The sequence below is a fragment of the Rhincodon typus genome, chromosome 3 (assembly GCF_021869965.1).
Source record: "Rhincodon typus isolate 14 chromosome 3, sRhiTyp1.1, whole genome shotgun sequence".
NCBI lineage: Eukaryota > Metazoa > Chordata > Chondrichthyes > Orectolobiformes > Rhincodontidae > Rhincodon > Rhincodon typus.
The window spans coordinates 13220909-13244246 of NC_063334.1; the positions used below are offsets into that span (position 1 = coordinate 13220909).

Here is a 23338-nt window from a genome sequence, read left to right on the forward strand (position 1 = left end):
TGAAAGCTGCCGGTTACTGAAAAGGGTTGCAGGGAAAGCCTTCCATGGGGTTCCAGCGGTGTGGTCGAAGTTTAAAGATTAAAACATAAAATATCCCTTCTGCTCATTCTGCGTCACCCCCATTGACCCATCAATTCAGCTCCATGCTCATTCACCCAGGATACGGTCCCTTGCCACTCAAGACCCCCCTTTCAAGTGGGGGCTTGAAATGGGAATGTAGTTGTGGTATGGGCCAGTATAATTAGGGAGATAGGTACTGTTCTCTGCAGCTATGAGCAGGAGTTCTGAAGGCAGTGTTGCCTGCCTTGTGCCAGGGTTAAGGACATCTCCTTAGGGCTGAAGGAGAACCTGGAGAAGGAGGGGAGTAGGACCTGAAAGGAGACTTTGCTGAAGGGATTTGAACAGTTGGGAGCTGAATCAGAAAGCAGAATCTCAAAGTCTCAGAATTGCTACCTGAACTACAGGCAAACTGGCACAGGATAAATAAAGTTGAGGAGTTAAATGCATGGCTCATGGATTGGTGTGGAATGGCTTTCAGTTTGTGGGCACTGGCACTAGCACTGGGGTAGAGGCGAGTTGTTCCTGGCAGATGGACTTCACTTGAATCACACCACCCGAGCTGTAGAGCGGGCTTTAAACTAACTGGGGTGGGGGGGGGGGGGGGGGGGGAGGTTTGGGAGACAGGAAAAATATAGTTATAAATCAAAAGAATACAGTGGCATTACAGGGCAGCTATTTAGCTAACAGTACCCAGAGTATGATAGGGTGAGACAGGATATACAAACAAAGAAAAACAGCAGTAAATTGAAAACAAGGAAAACATTCATGGCTCTTTCATTGAATGCATGAACTATTCAAACAAAATGAAAAATTAACAGCACAAATCAAAGTTAATGGGTATGATTTTGTAGCCATAACAGAGACATGTTTACAATGAACTCAAAGCTGAGAGCTAAATATTCAGGGTTATATGAAAGGTCAGGCAGGAAGGAAAAGGTCGATGGGGTGGCATTGTTGGTAGAGGATGGAATAAGTACAATAACACAAAATGATTTTGGATCAGAAGATGTAGAATCTATATGGATGGAGATAAGAGGTAATAACAGAGACACTGGTAGGAGTATTCTGTAGGTCCCCTAATTGTAGTTATACAGTGGGATAGAGAATAAATCAGGAGATAATCAGGACATGTAACAAAGGCAGTGCATTAATCTTCATGTAGATTGGGATAGTCAGATTGGCAGAGGAAGTCATGAACCAGCGTATAGCCGGGTCAATAGAACAATATGCTGTGGATCCAACCAGGGATCAGGTGATGTGGAATAGAATAATTAATGTCACAGTAAAAGAACCCCTTCAGAAATAGTGACTATGCTAATTCTATCATATTATTCAATTTGGGGGAGGAACTTGAGACAGAAAAAAAACTCTGCTAAGTTTAAATAAAGATAATTACAAGGGAATGAGGGCAGAGCTGGCTGGAATGGACTTGTAAAGGAGTTTAGTGGCAAAGATGGTTGAGAAAAAATAGCAGTCATAATGAAAAAAGTTCATGACTCACAGTGATGACATATTTCAGTGAAGAAGGTGGATTTTATGAAGGGGATAAGCCAATCATGGTTAAAACCAGGCAAGTTAAGGATAGCATCAGATTGAAAGCAAAAATATAGGATGTTGCAAAGGTTAGTGACAAGCCAGACGATTGGAAAAATTTTGAAAACCAACAGATGGGTAAAAGTAAATAAAGAGGGAGAAAATAAACTTTGAGGGCAAGCTTATAAGTGGATAGAAGAAGTATATTAAAATGTATTAAAAGGAAGAGAGAACCAAAGTGAACATAGCCCCCTACAGACTGAGGCTGGGGAAATAATGATGGGGAACCAGGAAATGGCAGAGGAGTTGAATAAATACGTTGTAGCATTCTTCACTTTATTGTTTATACTTTATATTGTTGTGGAGACAGAATTTGGCCAACTAATACAAGATAGGGTTGGGATTAGGGGCTGATTTTCAAGATGGCAACTTCTAACTAGTGGCGTACAAGGATCAGTGCTGGGGTACATAATTATTTACTATATATAAATAACTTGGATAAGGACAGTGAAGGCATTATCATCAAGTTTGTGGATAATGCAAAAATAGGAGGGAAGTGAAGTGTTGAGGATGAGACAAAGAATTAGCAGAGGGATATACACAAGTTAGTCAAGTGGGCAAAAACTTGACAGATGGAATATAATGTGGGAAATGGCAGGAAGATTAGAATCATGGAGGTATAGAAAGGTATTTCATAGGGAATGGAGTATAAAATTAGGGAGGTTTTGCTAAAAAACACAAGGCAATACTCAGACAACAGCTAGAATACAGTGAACTGTTTTGAGCCACGGCTCTAAGGAGAGATGTACTGGCATTGGAGGCAATCCAGGCAAGTTCACTAGGCTAACACCAGGAATGGACAGACAAGGACAGATTGAGTAGGTTGGGCCTGTCCTCATTGGAGTTTAGAAGGATCAGAGACAACCATATTGAAATGTACTACATTCTTAGGAGAGTTAACAGGGTAGATATAACCAGTTGTTTCCCCTTGTGGGAGAGTCTAGGGCCAGAGGGCATAATCTCAGAATAAGGGCTGTCACATTTAAAACAGAGATGAAGAATAATTTCTTCTCAGAGGGTAGGGAATTCTATGGAATTGTTTACCAGAGGGCTATTGAGGCTTGGGTTGTTAAGTATATTCAAAGCTGAGATAGACAGATTTTTTAAATCAGTAAGGGAGTCAAGGGTTATGGAAAAAAGGCAGGAAGTCAACTTGAGAGTTATCAAATTAGCCATGATCTCATTTCATGGTGGAGCAGACCTGATTGGCTGAATGGCCTACATCTGCTTTTATCAGAAGATATAGGAGCAGAATTAGGGTATTTGGTATCATTGAGTCTGCTCCACCACTCAGTCATAGCTAATCATGACATATATTATGGTGTCATGTTCATATACCTGTTTCTAAAGACCCTCATGCTCCCAGTACCATCCTATACCCATTTACCAATTCCCCAAGCTCCAAACCACAGCAGTCTAACTGATCATCTTCCTGCAGAGGTGGTGACCCGGACTGCCAGGATTATCTTTGACATCCCATATACCGCAGGCTGTGTAACACACATCTTTATTACATCATTAGATGTCTTATCGTGAGGTTGGCGGTAACTTGTTAAAGGTATTTTTAATGGAAAAATCAAGCACCTTAGCAACTTGATCTCTGTATTCAAAAAGTGTTGGCAGAGACAATGATAAATGATTGTTATTTTTAAATGACAAATAGGGTCTTGCTATTTCGATAACCACTCAATGTTCCTGCTGATTACACTTTGTGGTACAAGATGGTAAAAGTTGATTTAATACTGAAAACAGCTCGTTAGGCCTAAGTTAATATTTTCATCAAGATTAAGGGAAAGGCATCAAAAGGAAAGGGTTACTAAAAATAAGTCCCCACATAAAGTCAAGATTAAATTATAAAATATTGCTACATATAAAACTAAAATCCGATCTGTGGCTGCCATAAGAAAGACACATTTGCTTATTCTAAGCAGCATATGGAAAATGATTTGTAGCAGCAGGGAGCAGCAAACATAGAACATAGAACATTACAGCGCAGTACAGGCCCTTCGGCCCTCGATGTTGCGCCGACCTGTGAACCAATCTGAAGCCTATCTAACCTACACTATTCTATTATCATCCATATGTTTATCTAATGACCATTTAAATGCCCTTAAAGTTGGTGAGTCTACTAGTTTTGCAGGCAGGGCATTCCAAGCCCTTACTACTCTCTGAGTAAAGAACCTACCTCTGACATCTGTTCTATATCTATCACCCTTCAATTTAAAGCTATGTCCCCTCGTGCTAGCCATCACCAGGTACAGGTTCCTTTGTATTGCCTTGAGCACAAAGAGAAAGTCAGATGTAATCTCACCTACACATTGATAGGGACTGGAAACACTAATTTCACCAGTTATTTTTTGTTCTGCTGAAATTATTAAGAAGTGTCGGCCTAGTGGTATTATCTCTGTACTGGTCCAGAGACCCAGACAATGTTCTGGGGACTTGGGTCAGAATCCCATCATGGCAGACAGGAGAATTTTAATTCAATTAAAAAAAAATCTGAATTCAGAGTCTAATGCTAATCATGAACCCATTGCTGATTGTTTGAAAAAAAGAAATCCATTTGGTTCACTAATATCCTTTAGCGAAGGAAACTGCCATCCTTTCCTAGTCTGGCCTAAATGTTACTCTAGACCCACAGCAATGTGGATGACTCTTAACTGCCCTCTGGGAAATTAGGAATGGACAATAAATACTGCTTGTCCAATGATGCCTTCATCCCGTGAATGAATAAAGAAAAAAAAAATGTAGATACTCGATGTACAAACAAATACAATTTGCAAGATTTAAAATAAAACTCTCTTTAACCAAGAAAAACAAATTTTTTATTGATTTTTTACAGACAAGCCACAGCTTATAGAAACACGACAAGAAAAGCTAGCCTGAGTTCAAGTCTGAAATATTAAGAAAAAACTTTCTACACAAGTGTCTTCAGTATATACTAGTTGCTTGTCTACATGTAAGAACACACTGTAAGATTTCATATTCCTGTTTACAAAAAATTCCTGTTGTTGTACAGTACACAGTACAAACCTTTCACGCACACTATCAGTTTGCTCCAACCAATTTATAAAGGTCATGATATATTGAAAGATTTCATAAAACATTTCTCACAAAATCACAGCATGAAATATATATTTACATAATTGAACATTATTCAAAATCACATCATAGGTTTTTAAATAATTAAAACTATATGCAGCTGTCATTCAAAAAAAACAAAAATTACATAATTTCACAATACATTCTCTACAAAAAATCTGAAAATCTTAACTTTTACATTATTAATTCACACAATTGAGATGTCATTAGACCAATTTAAAAAATCCCCAATATTTTGGGCCTTTATGTGCTTGTGCATCTTAATACTCCAATTTGCCACTTAGTGAATTCTAAAATGGCACTGAAAAGCTCTATTTAAAGGGGGGCAAATGTTGCTGACTGAATTGCCGACTAGTGACTCAGTGTTAAAGGTTGTAGTTACAGGAGTCTGTCATTTGCATTCAGTTGTGTTCATGAATTGTCAACATGAAGGAATCTGCCAACAGGCATTTTGCACAGAATACTTCCTGTCACAACATGATATCGTGATACAGCCATGAGGGGAGAGTGTTCACTTCAGTCCATTTATTCAATTCTTGTTGTTGGAGTAGAATGTTGTCTTGTAAAGTGAAGTTCTATATACAGTCCTTAATATTATAAAACTTAAAACACTGTAACAAGGGGCAATTCAGGCACAGTACAGGTATCTTTATTTTTGAGAGACTTGGGACAATGGAGTTAAATGCATGATTTTTGAATTACTCAATTTTAAGAACAAAATATAATGATGTGGAGTTCAAGGAAGCAGTGAATCAGTGTTGTTCTGCAGCCTGGGTGCATATCTACAATTCAGGCACAAGATTAACCAGTGTTTTTAAAAGGCACTCACTTGTCTCCTCAAGGCCAATTATTTAAATAATAATTTATATATTTGGTATACTGGGGCTTTACTTTACATTCTTTGTTTTGGAGTCTTGTTTTTTCTAAGCGAGGAATTCTAACTTGTGCTGAGGTGGGAATGATGTGTTTGCTATAACATTCTAGTTTTAAATACACTTCATGGAGGAAGCAACTGGGAGAAAGAAGTAAAAAGGCATCCAATATTGACAAATCATGTAACTGGGATAAAATATGGGATGTTATTACTCCCTCCAACAGTAAGAATTGGGTACGGGAGGAGCTGAAGACTAACTCCAGCCACTGCATTTACCAGAGCTGTAATTACTATGACAACAGTTCCCGCCATCAGTGAGGTTCTAAGACTTTCCAAAACTACAGTGCAATTATGCTACCAGCACTGTGAAGAATTATTCAAGCCAGTGAAGTGATATGTCTTTGAGCTTAATAACAATACAACAGCAGAAGTCCACGAAGTCAAAATAAGTTTAGAAATTTTCACCTTCTGTTTAAATGATGGTTAGCATTGCTGCTTCAAAGCGGCAGGAATCCGGGTTTGATTCCACCCTCGGGCGACTGTGTGGAGTTTGCATGTTCTCCCCGTGTCTATGTGGGTTTCCTCTGGGTGCTCTGTTTCCTCCCACAGTCCAAAGATGTCCAGGGTAGTTGGATTGGCCATACTACATTGCCCTATAGTGTCTAGGAATGTGCAGGATAGGTGGATCAGGCATGAGAAATGCAAGGTTACAGTGATAGGGTGGGGGGTGAGAGAGTCTGGATGGGATGTTCTTTGGAGGGTTGGTGTGGACCCAATGGCCTTTTACTGCACTGTAGGGATTCTATGATTCTAAATTCCTTGCGGACTAGAACAGCAGTGCTCCATTCAGGCTCACAAAGATTCCTTGGCCCTCCCAATTCCCAGCTTCCTCCTGATCAAGATGGAATTACTAGTCTTTGCTTTCAGATCGGAATCCCAAAGATTGTTCCCATGGATTCTAGGCTACTCCTCTTCCATACTGCTGTCAAATGGATAGGTAGTGAATCTGGCTGGTTTTCTGCCTTTGTCAACATCAGCAAAGCCTTTGAATCCCTAAGCTCCCAGAATGCTCCATCTACTACTCAACTCTTATATTCTGATACCATTACACTGCCCTCCACCCTCCAACCCAAATAACTACCTTATAAAAAAACAAAGCAGTTGAATTAAATTAGGAAAAATATGTTAGACTGGGCCCTGAGTTAGAATATAGCTAGCTAAATAGGCTGAAAGACCATTTCTCTTTCCCAAATTAGAGTTATTGTCAAGGAAAATCAAGTTGAAAATGGACAAACCAATTTCACATTGTCTGTTATGCCACTTGACAGAGTTAAATGTTACGATGATTTTTGGCTCTTTGAAGTCAAACAGAGTGTATGAGAGGGCACCTTATTACCATAAAGATGCTAACTGAGGAAAAAAAAATTAAAATTCAACGTATTATTAAGTTCCAATTCAACTGCGGGTCAAATAGGCATATACATAATCTGGTAATAGAAAAGTTCAGCACTGAAGTTAATGTGTGCTTCTTCAGGCAAAGAGTAATTTAATATTTGGAATTGTCTATTCAGGCAGGGTAGTGGAGGCAAATGGTCTGGACTCATTTGAGGGGCAACCAGGTATTATGGTGGGGACATGTAAAGACGAGTTACAACAGCTGAATGCTTCACTCAGAGGTAATTTTCTTTATGAAAGGCTGTGAACGTGAGCCAGTCTCTCTCACATTCTAACAGTGACAAGACAGCATAGACAGAGAGCCATAGAAACAGATTTCCTGTGCTCTCTCTTGGCTCAAGGAGCTGCCAGAAGAAAAGAAACCATAAGAAGGGAACATAAACAAGGAAAAGGAATATACTCATGCACAATTCTGAAATACATTGAATAGAATTTCTTATTTGTTTTAACTATTTTTTAAACTAAACTATCGGTTATCTAGCTGGCACCAAAGCAAAAACCACAATCAGGTATTATCGTAACTGCATTCTGAAAAATGTCCTTTAATATTTTTGCCATTATAGAAGTGTTCCTTCTTACAATTTCGTGCTTTGACCATGAATAAAAATACTGTCAAAATCTTTGCTGTGTGGGTTGTTAAAAACAACTTAAATTACAAAAACAAAACCATGTTGGAACCACTGTCTATTTTAATATCCAAACCTGAAACAAATATATTGCATATGTTCTTAATGCTCCCGATAGATACTCAATGACTGGAAAATATAATGAAAAGGTCCCCTAAATGTTTGAACTGCTTCCAAATCTGAGTTCAATTACTATTTGTGGATTCAAAGGAATAAGTTGATTGATTCCATGAACCCTCCAAGGAATGCAATTACCATGGTAGCATATTTCAAGAGACAAACTAAGCTATGAATGAATTAAATTGCATGAATTAAATATTCAGTTTTCAAGAATCCATGCTTTCGAGCAAAATTCAGAAACTGTATTTGTTCAATGAAAGATAAGAAGACTTGGCATTTTATTTTGTAAACAGCAAAGTAACATTTTTCTTAAATCTAAAAGCTAACTGTAAAAACATTTCAATACATAACATGTGGCCTCTGATTCTTTGATTAAAACTTCCCCGGGTATTTCTGATCATTGAAACTTATTTTAAGCATCTCAAAAACAGGAATGGAGCAGGTACTAATGCCATGCTACACAATGATTTGAAATAGGAATAGGTCCTTTGCAGCAGCCTCTCAGATTGTAACCTGAACTCTCCTTTTCTGCTTGGCTCTCCATAACGTTGAATTCTCTGCTGGGTCACAGAACAGTGAGAAATGTATTCTCTTCTTCTATTAATCCTATTCTCTGCACAGTAAAATTTCTCTATCGAATCTGATGGCTTGAATGCCATTTTTACACACCTTCTAATGGCTAGAAGAACACCATCAGAAAAGGCTTGAATTCATGACATTGGTGAGTTCATGGTCAGCAGGTATGTGCATTTGACACAGAAAGGAGTCAGAGTCATACAGTGTGGCAACAGACCTTTCGTTCCAACCCAACCGTGCTGACCAGACATCCCAATCTGACATACAGCAAAATTACCCAGGAACTGGAAGAATAAAGTTATTAATGACAGATTTTTAAAAATAAATTGTAATTATTCCCAAATTAGTTGAACTTTACCAATAACATTCTGAATCATAATCACTGGATACTACTTTAAATTTTAAATTTAAACAAATTGATAACTAGCAATACCATAACTGTGTAAGCAAGTCAAAATATTATCACCATTCAGAGCTTCTGTATTCCACATCATACGATTTGGCAAAAAAAAGTAGTTTAAGCACACTAGTAAACTCTACAATAAGGCGTAAATGGATTTGTACTTTGTTTATGTATATATTTTTAATAAAGGCTGAAATAATTCACTCTAAGTGGCTGTTTGAAATGTGATGGTGTAAGCAGGAAAAAAAGTGCGAAAAATTAAAATGCGGTTACCCAGCTGGCACCAAAACAAAAACCACAATCTAGCAGCATATAGAAAGGCATGCAGACTGAGAAGCACTTCTACTGCCAAAACACAGAGCTTTCATTGCATACCTTCACGTATGAGAACAATTCACTGCACCATTATCCATCAGTACTGAAACTCAATATAAAGGTCATGTTTCAATTCCAGTTTCTATACCAGGTAAAATGCCCATTTCTACCAATGTTCAAGGAGTCTATTGATTAAACAGAGCAATGTGTGTTCTGTTCCACAGAACTACAGTTTGTTGTTAACATGGGGTGTAAAGACAAACCCTATTCCCCCACCAGCCCCTTAACAACTCTAAATTGCACATTACGATCCAAACATATCTGCAGCACAACAAACTAAACACTTAAAAAAAAAGTACAAAGAAAAGAAATACATAGAAGGCTTTTCTCAACCATTACAAACACACCAGATACACAATATAAACACATTTTGGTCCGGAACAGTATGTAAATGTTTACATAAGACAGAAATAAGTAAAATAAGGTTTGTTTTTGTTTTGAAGATTGAAGGGGCAGAATGTTCGTGAAACAAATGCCCCAAATTGTTTTAAAACCATTAAGACTTTAAATATATTGAAAAACAAACCTTTGATGTTTGGTGTTGAAGCACAGAAAACAGGATCAAGGACAATCCTCCCCAAGGGACAGGTGAAGCTGCCTAATGACCTTTGATGCTGATCAGCATCAAAATCAATGATATTGAGAAGAATGAGTATGTTTGTATAAACCTAATTTAATTTGTTTGATAAAACTATTTCAAAATGACCAATGTTTTTGTACTTTTTGTAGTTTAGGAAGGCAAAGACTTCAAACATTTGATGTGTTTAATTGGTTTGTCTTGCCTGAAAGTTAAAATTCAGGTATTTTCTTTAAAAATGTCTGTTTAAAAAAAAAGCCAAAGTGACCCCTCTCTTGGTGGGGGTGGGGTGGGTGGGAGGAGGAGGTGGTTGGAGTGTTCTTCAGAACTTTTAATTGTACCTCAACAAAGTTTGTAAACATTACTGGTTTCAAAGAAACCCTTTTCAAAATGTACACTCAGTTATTTGCCATTTTACTTAATGGCATATATGTGTCTTACTGTCTCACAGCACTGGGAAGTACCTCATCTGAAAATGAACAGAAGTCATTGTGCATTACAGGAAGCAGGATTTCCTTTTGTCTTAAACTTTTAAAAATAATTGATCATACAGCAGGTTTCTCCAAAGAGCTCAATAAATATAATCACCAATGATCTCCATCCTCCCCCAAAAGGAAATTATATATTTTTAGAAATTGAGGCAAATTTGTGAAAACATTTGTAAGTATCATATAGGATGGTTTATAATGTGTTTAACCAAAGAAATGACCATTAGCAAACTGCATTTTCATTTCTTCAGGATCTATATTCACAATATGTAGAGAATATACTGAGTCTTGTTAAATTCTAAGCAATTATGAGAGAAAAAATGTGCGCAATGCCTTTGTCAATAGATGTTTAGAATTTGTTTTTCTATAGAATATGCTAAAAATGAGTCAAGTATTTTGCATTAATTAGTAATTTCCAGGTTTCTACAATCCTTAGACACTATGCTTCCTGGATTATGCAATTGAAATGTGTCTCAAGTCTTGATTAATGCATATACTTACTCATTCCTCATGGCTTCATAAGACAAATATACTCATTCTTAGTATAAGAAAAAGACATAAGTTTCTAACTAAGAATCATCACTCGAGCTTCCATTCCATAGTTTCCCCTGTGGGTAGTAGAAAAACAGCAGGCACACCTTGCTGAACTACAAAAATTAACTCTTTCCATAACTGTTTAAGGCACTGTGTAATAGCCGAGGTACAGTAATCCCTGACGTACATTCCTGAAGTGGCATTTAATTGCCTACCAAGTCTGTTCCTACAGAATTGATGAGTATGTGTGAGGTGTGCCAGCTACAGTACTTTTGGTCTCGTCATCTTTGACAACCACATAGACCACATAGAAAACTCAATGTAAAGCTGCCAAGACTATGCTGAGTGCTACATTCTTGTGTTCTGTAGTTACACTGAGGAGTTGGCTAATACAGCTGCTGAAAACAGCTAGGATATCACATTACTTAAATAGCGATCATGCTAGATTTAAACAAATTTGAATATATATATTTAATACATATTCAGAATTTTCACAACATCAAATTTCTATGCTTATCCATCTTAAAATTTCCTATGTTTAAAATTTCAATCCAATTTTTTAATGTTGTTGTCTTATTGAATGGAAAACAAACAGCCATAGATACTTCACTTAACCAATGAAAAAGTATTGAAGTACTGGCAACAGGTAGTATTGGTCAACCCCTTGTAAAGTCTTATCATAGCAGCTTAAGACACTACAGCAAAACAGATGGAACAGAAAAATCAATTCACAATGATTGATTTCTGTCTGTCCTAACATTATTCACAGGTACAGTGGACTTCAAATGAAACAGTATACTTTTTGTTGGTCTAGCAAGACCTCACCTAGAAAGTATAATCATAACTGGAACAAATGCAACATATTTTATGACTTACTGCAGCCTTTATCATTAACACTTTTTCCCAAAAAATGTTTATTAAACTAATCTAGTTTTTAAATATGGCTGCACTACTTTGCAAATCAGTAGCATTCAAAACTTTGATGTTTCAAAGGGAACTCCATTGAACTTTCTGCAAAGGTAGGAAGTTGTTTAAAGAATTGAATAGATTTTGATTTTTGACAAATTTTAAATACAGTACAGTTTTAGGAGGCTAGTAACAATGAACACTGCCTCCTCTCTCAAGCTTTCAACTTCAACCATAAATCTACATTCCAAAATCTTCAACAGCAGAAGTCTGGTCCATTAATTTGAAAGAAAAAAAAAATTAGATTCCTCTACATATAACAGTCAAATATTTGTGGTCAAAGCTTAGAGCACATCAATATGCTGAAATAAACTGCTTCATGGTTAGAATCCAGTACAACAACCCAGTTACTTGCTCAGATCAACAATTGTGATGAAAGGCAGAAAGGTGATTTTCTGCATGCAACTTCTGAAAGGAAACTTACAATTTTGTGGAAAATTGCTTGCAACAAAGAAATATTTCCTGGAATAACATGGGCAGAAACATTGAGGATTTTAGGTGCTCTGGTCTTAAATTAATAGAATGTAGTTACACTAATCTTTGAGGTAACACCAAAATTACTAGAAATCTGAGGCATTAATGGTGGTGAGGCACAGAATTGTTACTTAAGCAAACACTTTGGTCAAGAATGCTGTTGATGATTACCATGTTATGTCTCCAATCCAAAAAGTAACCATTACTCATTCATTACAATGTTTGGCTTAAGTTGTTTTAAAAATACACATAATGCATGAATGATGCAACCACCTAATGTATAAGTAGTGATTAGTACAGCTTTATCATATTGCAACTTATTCAAGTGCTTTCAAACAACACAGCAGAACTATCACTCCTGGATCCTTTTGAAACAGATTCAAACCAAAAGAAAGATAAAATTAGCAGTGAGATAACAGGATATTGTTGGATTCTAGCCCTGACCTTTACGTACTTCTGCTGTCAAGTGAGCATATCCTGTAGTATGTATAAGAATATATTTTCAATCAAAAACTGAACTAAACAAAACAACTTATACTGATAGAAATTCATCAATTACAATTGTAATGTCTACTGAGTCCCTTTAGTCGATATGATCAATATGGGACCAAACATAATCCAAAAACAAAACCTATATACACCTAGTTAGTGTATGAGAGTAACATTCAGCATAGCAGTATGTGTCATCTCAATGGCTGAAGCCACAACACAGTCAGACTTCAAGCTTGAAGTACAGAAGAGAAGGATAATCAATGAATGGTCAAATTATTGTTTAGACTGCCGTGTATGTGCTTCCAGCGGTGCTGCAGTGCCTGGCACTAGCCACACTTGTAATGATTTGTTCAGCATGTAGAGGGATCAGAGGGTCTTGTTGCATGCTGCTGTTGAGAGATGGTGCTACACAGACACCCTGTAGTGTCTGGTTCAGGTCTATTTTTTCTCTCTTGAACGGTGGTTCTCCAGAATCTTCCAATTCATCATCCATTTCACTGTCAACTTCACTTCCTTCATCTTCAGAGGGAAAGGAAAAAAAAAGGCACTTAGTATCTGATTATAACATTGCTGAACCATGTTATATTGGATAACAGATTCAGACATTTGAGTATGCTTCATAGAAGACAGGGACTAGAATTATAAATGGTCTCAAGGGTTAAAAGATATTTTAAATTCGAGACAGCATTATGGATATGATGAAACACGGTCTGCAAACAGAAATATATTAAGAATAGCACAAAATCGAGTTAAGAAGTTGTTACAACAGTTAAATTCTCAGGTTTTACTGATATCATTGCAATTTGAACTCTAGAATGCAACAAACTTGGATAATCCATACAAACCTACTGTGTAGTTATTTTCTAACCAACCTGCTTAGAGACACATTATTACATGCCTATGGAGCAGGTGGGACTTTACCTGGGTCTCCTGGCTCAGAGGTAGGGGCATGCCACTGTATCACCAAACTATTTTATGGATATTTTCTCGTCAATCTGTTCAGAGATGTTGCTACGTACCTCCTAAGGAGGTGGGACTTGAACCGGAGTCTACTGGCCCTGAGGTAGGGACACTACAACTGCACAAAAACCGTCTAACCTATTTGATACCACAACACTACAAACTCAGAGTCATAGAGTCATACAGCGTGCAACCATATCCTTCAGTCCAACCAGTCCATGCCAACTGTGTCCCTAAACTAAATTAGTCCCACCTGCCTGCATTTGGCCCACATCCCTCCAAACCCTTCCCATCCATGAACTTATCCAAATGTCTTTTAAATATTGTAACTGTACCTGTATCCACCACTTTTTCTGTTCATTCCACACATGAACCACTCTGTGTAAAACAAAACTTGCACCTCTTTCTCCTTTCACCTTAAAAATACACCCCATTGTTTTGAGCTCCCCCATCCTGGGGAAAAGACCCTTGTGATTCACCTTATCTATGCCCCTCATGATTTTATAAACCTCTACAAGGTCACCCTTCAACCTCCTACCCTTCAGTGAAAGTTGTCCCAGCCTTGCCAATCTATTTTTATAATTCAAACCCTCCATTCCCAGGAACATCCTGGTAAATCTTTTCTGAATCCTCTTCAGGTTAATAATATCCTTCCCATAGCAGGGCGACCAGAACTGCACACAGTACTTCAGGCGAGGCCTCACCAATGTCCTGCACAACCTGGAGATGACGTCCCAACTCCTGTACTCAAGTTTCTGTGCAATGAAGGCAAGTATGCTAAGCACCCTACCTACCTGTGACATAAATTTCGAAGAATTATGTACCTGAACCCCTCGGTCTCTCTGTTCTACAATGCTACCCAGGGTCCTACCACTAATTGTACAAGTCCGTCCTTGTCTGTATTACCAAAATGAAATACCTCACATCTGTCGAACTTAAACTCCATCTGCCAATCTTCAGCCAATTAGTTAAGATCTCTTTGTAATTTTAGGTAACTTTCTTCACTATCCATAGTACCAGTGATTTTGATGTCATCTGCAAACTTATTAACTATGCCTCCTATATTCTCATCCAAATCATTTGTATAAATGACAAACAAAAATTGCCCCAGTACTGATCCCTGTGGAACACCTCTGGTCACAGACGTCCAGTCCGAAAAGCAACCCTCCACCACCACCCTCTGTATCCAACCATCAAGTCCATTTTGTATCGAATTGGCAAGCTCACCCTGAATCCCATGTGATCTAACTTTGTTAATTAGTCTAGCATACAGATCCTTGTTAAAAGTTTTACTAAAGTCCATGTAAACAACATGTACCACTCTGCCCTCAATCTTTTTGGTTACTCCATTAAAAAAACTCAATCAAGTTTGAGAGACATGATTTTCCTCACACAATACCATGCTGACTATCCCCAATCAATCCTTGCTTCTCCAAATGCATGTAAATCCTATCGTTCAGAATCACTAACATCTGCAAGGCATAAGTCAGAAATATGATGGAATATTCTCCCCTTGCAGTTTCAACAAAACTCAAGCACAAGTCAGTACAAAGCTTGATTGGCATCACATCCACATTCACTCCTTCCACCATTGACACTCAGAAGGAGCAACATGTACCATCCACAAGATGCACTAAAACAAGTCACCAAGGCTCCTTAGCAGCACCTTTCAAACCTGCAACCTTTACATCCAGAAGGACAAAGGCAGCAAATACGCAGGAACACCATCAGCTGCAGGCTCCCCTGCAAGGCACTCACCATCCTGACTTGGAAAGATATCCTTCAAAACCACGGAGTGAAAACCCTGGAATTCTCTCCCTAAGAGTACTGTGAATGTACCTGCACCAAAAGAGCTACAGCAATTCAAGACAACAAGTCACTATTATCTTCTCAAGGGCAACTAGGAATGGGAAATAAATGCTGATCTAGGCACTGACATGCATATTTATTAAATGAATTAATTTTTATAAAAAACCAAAATAGTTTCTGGCACTTGCTGTTGTGAAGCTCAATCCACCCGCAATTTGCCAGCAACTTAACTTTCATCAGACCCCCACATGTCAGAAGTTGACTTTTTCATTTCTGCTCAATTAAGTACACACAAATGCCTGCCTTGTTTCCCACTCCCAAACACTTTACAAGATTTTAGAACATAAGATACAGGAGCAAGAGTCGGCCAACTGGCCCCACAAACATGCCTTGCCATTCAAAAAAGATCATGGCTGATCTGGCTGAGGCCTCAACTCCTCTTTTAAGCTAGCTCAGCACGGGGGGCCATTAACTTTCTGATATTTCATCTAACCAATCACCTCCTCTTTAAACAGTTTCATTGATCTTACTTCCACAATTTGCTGCAGTAGAGAATTACAGACATTCACTATCTTGTGGAGGAAAAATAACTTCACAATCTCAGTTTTAAGTGAATACCCACTTACTCTGTAACTATGTCGCCTAGTGTGAGATGTCTCCCTAAATTGAAACATCTTGTCAACATCTATTCTGTTAAGCCTTCTTCAGAATCTTGAATGTTTCAATGAGATCACTCCTCATTCTTCTAAACTATAATGAATAAGGCCTAACCTGTTTAGTCGTTCTTGGTAAATCAACTCTTTCATCTTAGGAATTAGCATGGCAAATCTCTTTTGAACTGCCTCCAATGCTTCCAGAACATTCCTTTTTTCAAAAAAAAAGTACAGGGTCAAACACTGTACATGGTACTCCAAATGCAGCCTCACTAACACCCTGTACAGCTGTAACGAGACTAATTTCCAACACCTTAACAATAAAGGCCAAAATTTCTTTTGCCTGCTTAATTACTTGTTGTTCCTGCATGTTAACCTTTTGTTTCGCGATCCCTCTGTACTGAACGTTTTTGGAGTCTCTCCATTTAAATAATAGCCTGCCTTTTGATTTTTCCTACCAAAGTGCATGACCCAATACTTTCTTACCTAAACTCCATCTGCCAAGAATTTGCCTACTCACTCGACCTACCTATATCTTCTTGCCGATTCCTTACATCCTCATTACAACAAACCTTCTGACCTATTTTTATACCATCAGCAAATTCGGATAATATACACTCTACCCCCTCCTGCAAGTCATCAATATAGGTAGCAAATAATTGAGTCCAAGGACTGGTCCTTGTGGCGTTCAACTAATGGGTAGGTGATGGCCTATTATCGCTAGATTATTAATCCAGAAACTGAGCTAATGTTCTGGGGACCTGGGTTCAAATCTCACCACAGCAGATGGTGGAATTTGAATTCAATAATTTTAAAAAAGTCTGGAATTAAGAATCTACTGATCACCATGAAATCATTGCTGATTGCCAGAAAAACCCATCTGGTTCACTAATGTCCTTCAGGGAAAGAAATCTGCCACCCTCACCTGGTCTGGCCTACATGTGACTCTAGACCCACAGCAATGCGGTTGACTTTCAACTGCCCTTTGAAATGGCCTAGCAAGCCACTCAGTTGTACCAATCACTACAAAGTCTCAAGGAAATGAAAGTGGACGGATCACCTGGCATCGACCCAGGCACTGAAAAAGACAATGGTAGAAACATCCCTGTCGACCCTGCAAAGTTCTCCTTACTGACATCTGGAGGCTAGTGACAAAATTGAGAGTGCTGTCTCACAGACTAATTAAGCAACAGTCTGACATTGTCTGTAAAGTAGAATTCTGAGAGTATGACTATGTCCCAGACACCACCATCACCGTCCTTGCATATGTCCTGTCCCACCAGCAGGACAGACCCAGCAGAGGTGGTGGCACAGTGGTATACAGTCGGGAGGAATTTGCCCTGGGAGTCTGCAACGTTGACTCCGGACCCAATGAAGTCTCATGGCTTCAGGTTAAACATGGCAAGGAAACCTCCTGCTAATTACCACATACCATCCTCCCTCAGCTGACAGATCAGTACTCCTCCATGTTGAACAACACTTGGAGGAAGCACTGAGGATGGCAAGGGTGCAAAATGTACTTTGGATGGGGGATTTCAAAGTCCACCGCAAATAGTGGCTCGGCAGCAGTACTACTGATTGGGTTGGAAGTTCAGCTGGACTGGGTCTGTGGCAGGTGGTGAGGGAAAAATATACTTGACTCATTCTCACCAATCTGCGACCTGCAGTTGCATCCGTCCATGGCAGTATCGGTAAGAGTGACTATTGCACAGTCTTGTGGAGACAAGTCCAGCCTTCACATTGAGAATAACTTTCATCATGTTGTGTGGCACTATCACCGTGCTAAATCGGTCAGACTTTGCACACCTAGCAACTCAAGAATGGGCATCCATGAGGCGCTACGGGCCATCAACAGCAGCAGAATTGTACTCCAGCACAATCTGTAACCTCATGGCCCAGCATATACCCCAATCAACCATTACCATCAAGCCAGGGGATCAACCCTGGTTCAATGAAGAGTGCAGGAGGGCAAGCCAGGAGCAGCACCAGGCATCCCTGAAGATGAGGTGTCAACCTGGTGAAGCCACCAAACAGGACTACTTACACGCCAAACAGCGAAAGCAGCAAGTGATAGACAGAGCTAAGCGATCCAAAACCAACAGATCAGATCTAAGCTCGGCAGTCCTGCCACATCCAGTCGTGAATGGTGGTGGACAATTAAACAATTCACTGGAGGAGGCGGCTCCACAAATATCCCCATCCTCAATGATGGAAGAGCCCAGCACATCAGTGCAAAAGATAAGGCTGAAGCATTCGCAGCAATCTTCAGCCAGAAGTGCCCAGTGAATAATCCATCTCAGCCTCCTCCAGTGGTCCCCACCATTTTAGATACCAGTCTTCAGCCAATTCAATTCACTCCACGTGATATCAAGAAACAGTTGGAGACACTGGGTACTGCAAAGGTTACAGGCCCTGACAACATTCTCGCAATAGTATTGAAGACTTGTGCTCCAGAACTTGCTGCTCCCCGAGTCAAGCTGTTTCAGTACAGAACTGGTATCTACCTGACAATGTAGAAAATTGCCCCCAAGTATATCCTGTACATAAAAAGCAGGACAAATCCAACCCGGCCAATTACTGCCCCATCAGTCTCCTCTCGATCATTGGCAAAGTGATGGAAGGTGTCATCAACAGTGCTACCAAGCAGCACCTGCTCAGCAATGCCCAGTTTGGGTTCTGCCAGGGCCACTCAGCTCCTGAGCTCATTACAGCCTTGGTTCAAACATGGTAAAAAAGACCTGAATTCCAGAGGTGAGGTGACAGTGACAGTCCTTGACATCAAGGCTGCATTCGACAGAGTGTGGCATCAAGGAGCCCTAGCAAAACTGGAGTCAATAGGTATCTGGGGACAAATTCTCTGGTGGTTGGAATCATACCCGACACATAGGAAGTTGGTCGTGGTTGTTGGAGGTCAATCATCTCAACTCCAAGACATCCCTGCAGGAGTTCCTCAGGGTGGTGTCCTCGGCCCAAACATCTTCACCTGCTTCAGCAATGACCTTCCCTCCATCATAAGGTCAGAAGTGGGGATGTTCGCCGATGATTGCATAATGTTCAGCACCATTTGTGACTCCTCAGATATTGAAGCAGTCCATATCCAAATGCAACAAGATCTGGACAATATCCAGGCTTGGGCTGACAAGTGGCAAGTGACATTCGCACCACACAAATGCCAGGCTATGACCATCATCAATAAGAGACAATCTAACCACCACACCTTGACATTCAATGGTGTTGCCATCACTGAATCCCCCACTATCAACATCCTGGGGTTATCACTGACCAGAAACTCACCTGGACTCACTACATAAACACAGTGGCTACAAGACCAGGTCAGAAGCTAGGAATACTGTGGTGAGTAACTCACTCCAGACTCTTCAAAGCCTGTCCACCATCTACAAGGCACAAGTCAGGAGTGTGATGGAATACTCACCACTTTCCTGGATGACTGCGGCCCCAACAACACTCAAGAAGCTCGACACCATCCAGGACAAAGCAGCCCACTTGATTGGCACTACATCCACCAGCATTCACTCCCTCCACCACTGATGCTCAGTAGCAGCAGTGTGTACTATCTACATGATACACGGCAGAAATTCATCAAAGATCCTCAGATAGCACTTTCCAAACCCATGACCACTTCCATCTAGAAGGACAAGGGCAGCAGATATATGGGAACACAACCAACTCCAAGTTCTCCTCCAGGTTACTCACCATCCTGACTTGGAAATATATCGCCGTTCCTTCACTGTCGCTAGGTCAAAATCCTGGAATTCCCTCCCTAATGACATTGTGGGTCAACCTACAGCTGGTGGACTGCAGCTCACCACCACCTTCTCAAGGGCAACTAGGGATGGCCAAGAAATGCTGGCCAGCCAGTGACACCCACATCCCACAAATGAATAGAAAAAAACCTAATTGTGTCTTTCCAACTTGACTCCCTGCCTTGTGCGTTAACTAATCCACAAACCATGTAAATACATTATTTCCAATACTGTGAGCTCCTATCCTGTGGACCTTATCGAATGCCTTTTAGAAATCCAAGTACACTACATTTACCAATTCCCTTTTATCAACTCTGCATGTTATATTGAAGAATGATGCAAGCAAATTCATCAAACATGATTTCTCTTTCACAAAACCATGTTGATTCTGTTTGATTGCAGTAAGCTTTTCAAATGTTCTTTTATTTCTTTCTGCCCTGGGACACTATATTAAAACAAGCTATTTCTGGAGTATAGTATGGAAAGTTGAAATTTATCATTGTTAGTCCATTTCATCAAAGTTATTTTGAAAGCTGTAATTAAACAGTCATTATTTGAAAAGCAACTTCTGTTGAGGCCAAAAGTCAAATTGATATAACTTTTGAAGTCAGTACTTTTACAATCAATGTTAAAACTAGGTGAGGAAGGGTGAATTTTCTCCCCTCTTTTTAAATCGCTTGTTGCAACAAATTCTTTTAACTTTTTTTTATAACATAGTTATCTCATATTTCAATTAAAACACAATACTGGCTAAAATCAAGAAGTCAATTAAAAGTTATTTTTGAGTGAAAGAATGGGGAATTTTATTACTTACTAACCACAAGAAAAATAACAAAACACAACATGAAACAAAAAAAAATCACAAATATAAAGTTTAAAAAGTAGAGATTCACAAGTAAAATAAGATAAAGGATATGCTGTTTAGACAAAACTCAGGGTTTTTAAGAAGTTAAGATGTTTAATATGAGAACTAGTTGTTTTATGGAAGTCATGTATCCACAGCAATAGTATAGTTTGTAAATATTCTTGGTTTGATAGAAGTTTCTCCAATTTGCTTTATCGCTAGGCACAGATTTTCAAGAGCAGGAAAATAGAGGAGGTCTTCCAGTTTTATGTTACAAAAGCACTTTCCTTCTCAGTTTTGCTCCAAAAGTTGTTTTTGTGTAATATAGTTTGCTTATGTATTCCCTTAACTGTTATGAGTGTTTTTTTTTAGGCTGAATAATCTGCAGGTCCAGGTGACTGTTATCCCAATATGTGAAATTCCAGAAAGATGTAATTCAAAAATACAAAATCAGCACATTGGCATAAAGGAAACAAGGTTAAACAGATGAACGTGTGGCTGAAAGCCTAGTTTTGGAGAAGTAGGTTCTGGTCCGTGTAGCACTGTCACCAATACGGGAGAAAGTGGGATCTGTACCAACGATATGGTCAAAACCTGAACCGTACTGGGGCTGGTGTTCTTATGAACCATGTAAGTAAGGATGTAGAGCAGGTTTTAAAGTAAATAGTCAGGGCAAGGACCCAAATTTGGGAAGTTGTGGTAAATCAAAGAGTGGGGAAAATGCAGCAGAGGAAGGAATTAATGTGGAAAATGATACAAAATGACAATAAAGGGACAGAGAATGCAGATGAAAGAACAAATTAACAAATACGAATAGAGACTGTAAAAACAACAAAAGGAAAAAAAACTTAAGGCACTGTATTTGAATGTACATAGCAATCAAATGAAAATAAGTGAACTGTTGGTGAAAATCGAGATAATCAAGTACAATCCAGTGGTTAGAACTGAGACATGGCTGGAGGATGACTTAGATTGGGACCTGAATATATAACAGTATATAACATTTAGGAAGGACAGGAAGCTAGGAAAAGGTGGAGAAGTGGCTCCGCTAATTATTAGAAAGTGATGACCTAAATTCAGGAAATCAGGATATAGAAGCAATCCAGGTATGGATGAGGAACAATAAAGGCAAGAGATCACTTGTGACAATTGTCTACAGGTCTCTAACTGCAACCACATGGTAGAACAGTATATCAAGGAATAAAAAATGAGGTATAATAAAACTAAGGACTGCAGATAAAGTGATTGCAGATAAATTGAACATATATCTTATGTCAGTCTTCACTTGAGAGGATACAAGTAGCATCACAGAAATAGCTATAAATCAGGAATTGAAAGGGAAGGAAGAACTCAAGAAAATTGCAGTTACCAGGGAAGTAGTACTGAGTCAATTGTTGGGACTGCGAGTTGACAAGTCCACAGGCCCTGACAGATTTCATCCCAGAGTCTTAAAAATGGTAGCTGTTGAAATAGTTAATGAATTAGTTTTAATTTTCCAAAACTCATTAGTTTCAGGGAAGCCTCCTTTAGATCATACAGTATCAAATGTAGCTCCTTTATTCAAAATGATGGAGAGACAGAAAGCAGGAAACTACAGGGTGGTTAGCTTAACATATGTCATAGAATCATAAGTAGAGGGGCTTTATCACCAAAAATACGCTAAATCTACACTAGTGCTGTAAGCATTGAATGTTATGACATTTCAAGTGCACATCCAAGTACTTCTTAAATGTTTCCATCCTCAACTATTGTCCCAAGCTGGGCATTCTAGACCCCTACCATCCTCGGGATGAAATAGTTTTTCCTCAAGTCCATTCTAAACCTCTCTTGTTATTGAATCTTCAACTAAAAAGACAATGGCTATTTTCTATCCACGGTCCTCATAATTGTATACATCTCAGTCAGGTTCTCCCCTCAAGCTTCTCTGCTGTAAAGAAAATAACCCGAGCTTATCTAGCCTCTCTTTGTAGCTGAAATGCTACATTCCAGGCAACATTCTGGTAACTCTCCTCTGCACCCTCTTCAGTGAAATCACATCCTTCTACGGTGCAGTGGCCGGAACTGAACACAGTACTCTAGCTGTGGCCTATCCAAAATCCTGTATAGCTCCAACATAACCTCCCTGCTCTTATATTCTAAACCACAACTGATAAAGGCACGTGTCCATTATACCTTAACTACCCTATTAACCCACACTGCTGCCTTCAGGGCTCTGTGGACATCCACCCCAAAATCTCTCTGTTCCAGTGAAGTTTACAGGATCCTGCCATTCACTGAGTACTCTCTTGGCTTGTTACTTGTTTCAAAATGCATCACCTCACACAATCAGGGTTAAAATACATCTGCCAATCTGACAAATCCTGTAATCTATGACCTCCTTACTCACCGTCAACCACTCGGCCAATCTTTGTGTCACCTGCAAGCTTACTTAAGATCCTGTCACATTTTCATCCACATTGTTTATATATAATCACGAACAATAAGGGACCCAAGCATTGGACACCGGGCTCCAGTCACACAATCAGCTCTCTACCGTCACCATGGCCTCTGGCTCAGTTCTGCTGACCAAGGATGAGACTAATAGAATAATTCA

At 39.2% G+C, this 23338-nt stretch overlaps 1 protein-coding gene across 5 annotated transcripts in view; it reads right to left on the reverse strand.

The window, feature by feature from the left end:
- Positions 1–4455: 4455 nt before the first annotated feature.
- rfx3 (regulatory factor X, 3 (influences HLA class II expression)) overlaps positions 4456–23338 on the reverse strand; it is a 134889-nt gene continuing 116006 nt past the window's right edge. For all 5 annotated transcript variants that reach the window (XM_048621083.1, XM_048621081.1, XM_048621086.1 and 2 more), the window contains one exon: positions 4456–13234. In XM_048621083.1, coding sequence (XP_048477040.1) covers positions 12996–13234 — 239 coding nt within the window. In that variant the 3' untranslated portion in view covers positions 4456–12995. The remainder of the gene's footprint in view (positions 13235–23338) is intronic.